The sequence below is a fragment of the Balaenoptera physalus genome, assembly GCF_965194825.1.
Source record: "Balaenoptera physalus genome assembly, chromosome: 10".
NCBI lineage: Eukaryota > Metazoa > Chordata > Mammalia > Artiodactyla > Balaenopteridae > Balaenoptera > Balaenoptera physalus.
Genome location: NC_138889.1, coordinates 104,011,089 through 104,012,025, shown reverse-complemented (window position 1 = coordinate 104,012,025; position 937 = coordinate 104,011,089). Strand labels below are relative to the sequence as shown.

The following is a 937-nucleotide window of genomic DNA, read 5'->3' as shown; positions in this document are numbered from 1 at the left end:
GGGCCTCTGGGGGGCGGGGCCTCCCTTGGTTGGCCGCCTCGGCGCCTTGAGTCCTCCAAGAGGCCAGGTGAGCCCGTCCCGTGATGCCCCGCGCCTCGGCCGCTCTGGCCTGCAACGTGTCTCTGGGGCGGAGACAGCGGCAGTGGAGTTCGCCGCGCGCGGGTGGGGGCTCCCTGCCTGTTTGCTCGTGTCCGTCTATTTTTTTCGTTTCGCCTGAGTCCCGCTGGGCTGCCCCAGGCCTCGACATGTCGTACAACTACGTGGTAACGGCACAGAAGCCCACCGCCGTGAACGGCTGCGTGACCGGTGAGGCTGCCAGGGCAGGAGACCCCGGTGACGGAGGGAGCTGGGGGGAACCGAGGCCTAGGGAGGCCCGCGGCCCCCGGGTTGCCGCCAGGACCGGGCCCAGGGAATGGAAGGCGCTGGCGGCCGAGGGACCTCCCACAGCCCACGGCTTAAAAGAAGCTGTCTCAACACGCGCCTTTGGGGGAGTAAAAGCTGCTCTTGAGGGTCCCCTTTCGTTCTCAGAGGTCACTTGGCCTCGAGGACAGGGACGCGCCCAGTGGGACAGAGAGTGGAGTGTGAGTTGTTTGTGCGGTGTTGCTTGGGCCGCGAGATTGGCCTCGTGTGGTTAGGGGGGAAGGGGCGGTGATGATGGCGACTTCGGGGCAAGAGCCTGGGAGGTGCAGGAGGTGGAGGGATGTGAGGAATGTCCATACTCACCCGAAAGAGAGGAGTCCGCTTTGCCTGGGGCTGTTGTTTACAAGAGGGAGCTGTTGGAGAAGAGGGTTTAGAATGGCCCAGCCCAGTGCTGGGTTTGCCTTGTTTGTTTATGCAAGAATTGTTAAGGACGCAAATGTCCAGAACCCGGGAATAATCATCTTGAACCAAGTTCTCAACAGAATATGAAGCCCTCAAACTTGTATTTTTATGTAAA

The 937-nt window shown here is 61.6% G+C and overlaps 1 protein-coding gene across 1 annotated transcript in view; it reads left to right on the top strand.

Annotated features, from left to right (window-relative positions):
- The first annotated feature begins 90 nt into the window (after nucleotides 1–90).
- Nucleotides 91–937, top strand: part of DDB1 (damage specific DNA binding protein 1) — a 31,231-nt gene continuing 30,384 nt past the window's right edge. The window contains exon 1 of the mRNA XM_082477531.1: nucleotides 91–306. Within this exon, the coding sequence (XP_082333657.1) occupies nucleotides 246–306 (61 nt within the window). The 5' untranslated portion in view covers nucleotides 91–245. The remainder of the gene's footprint in view (nucleotides 307–937) is intronic.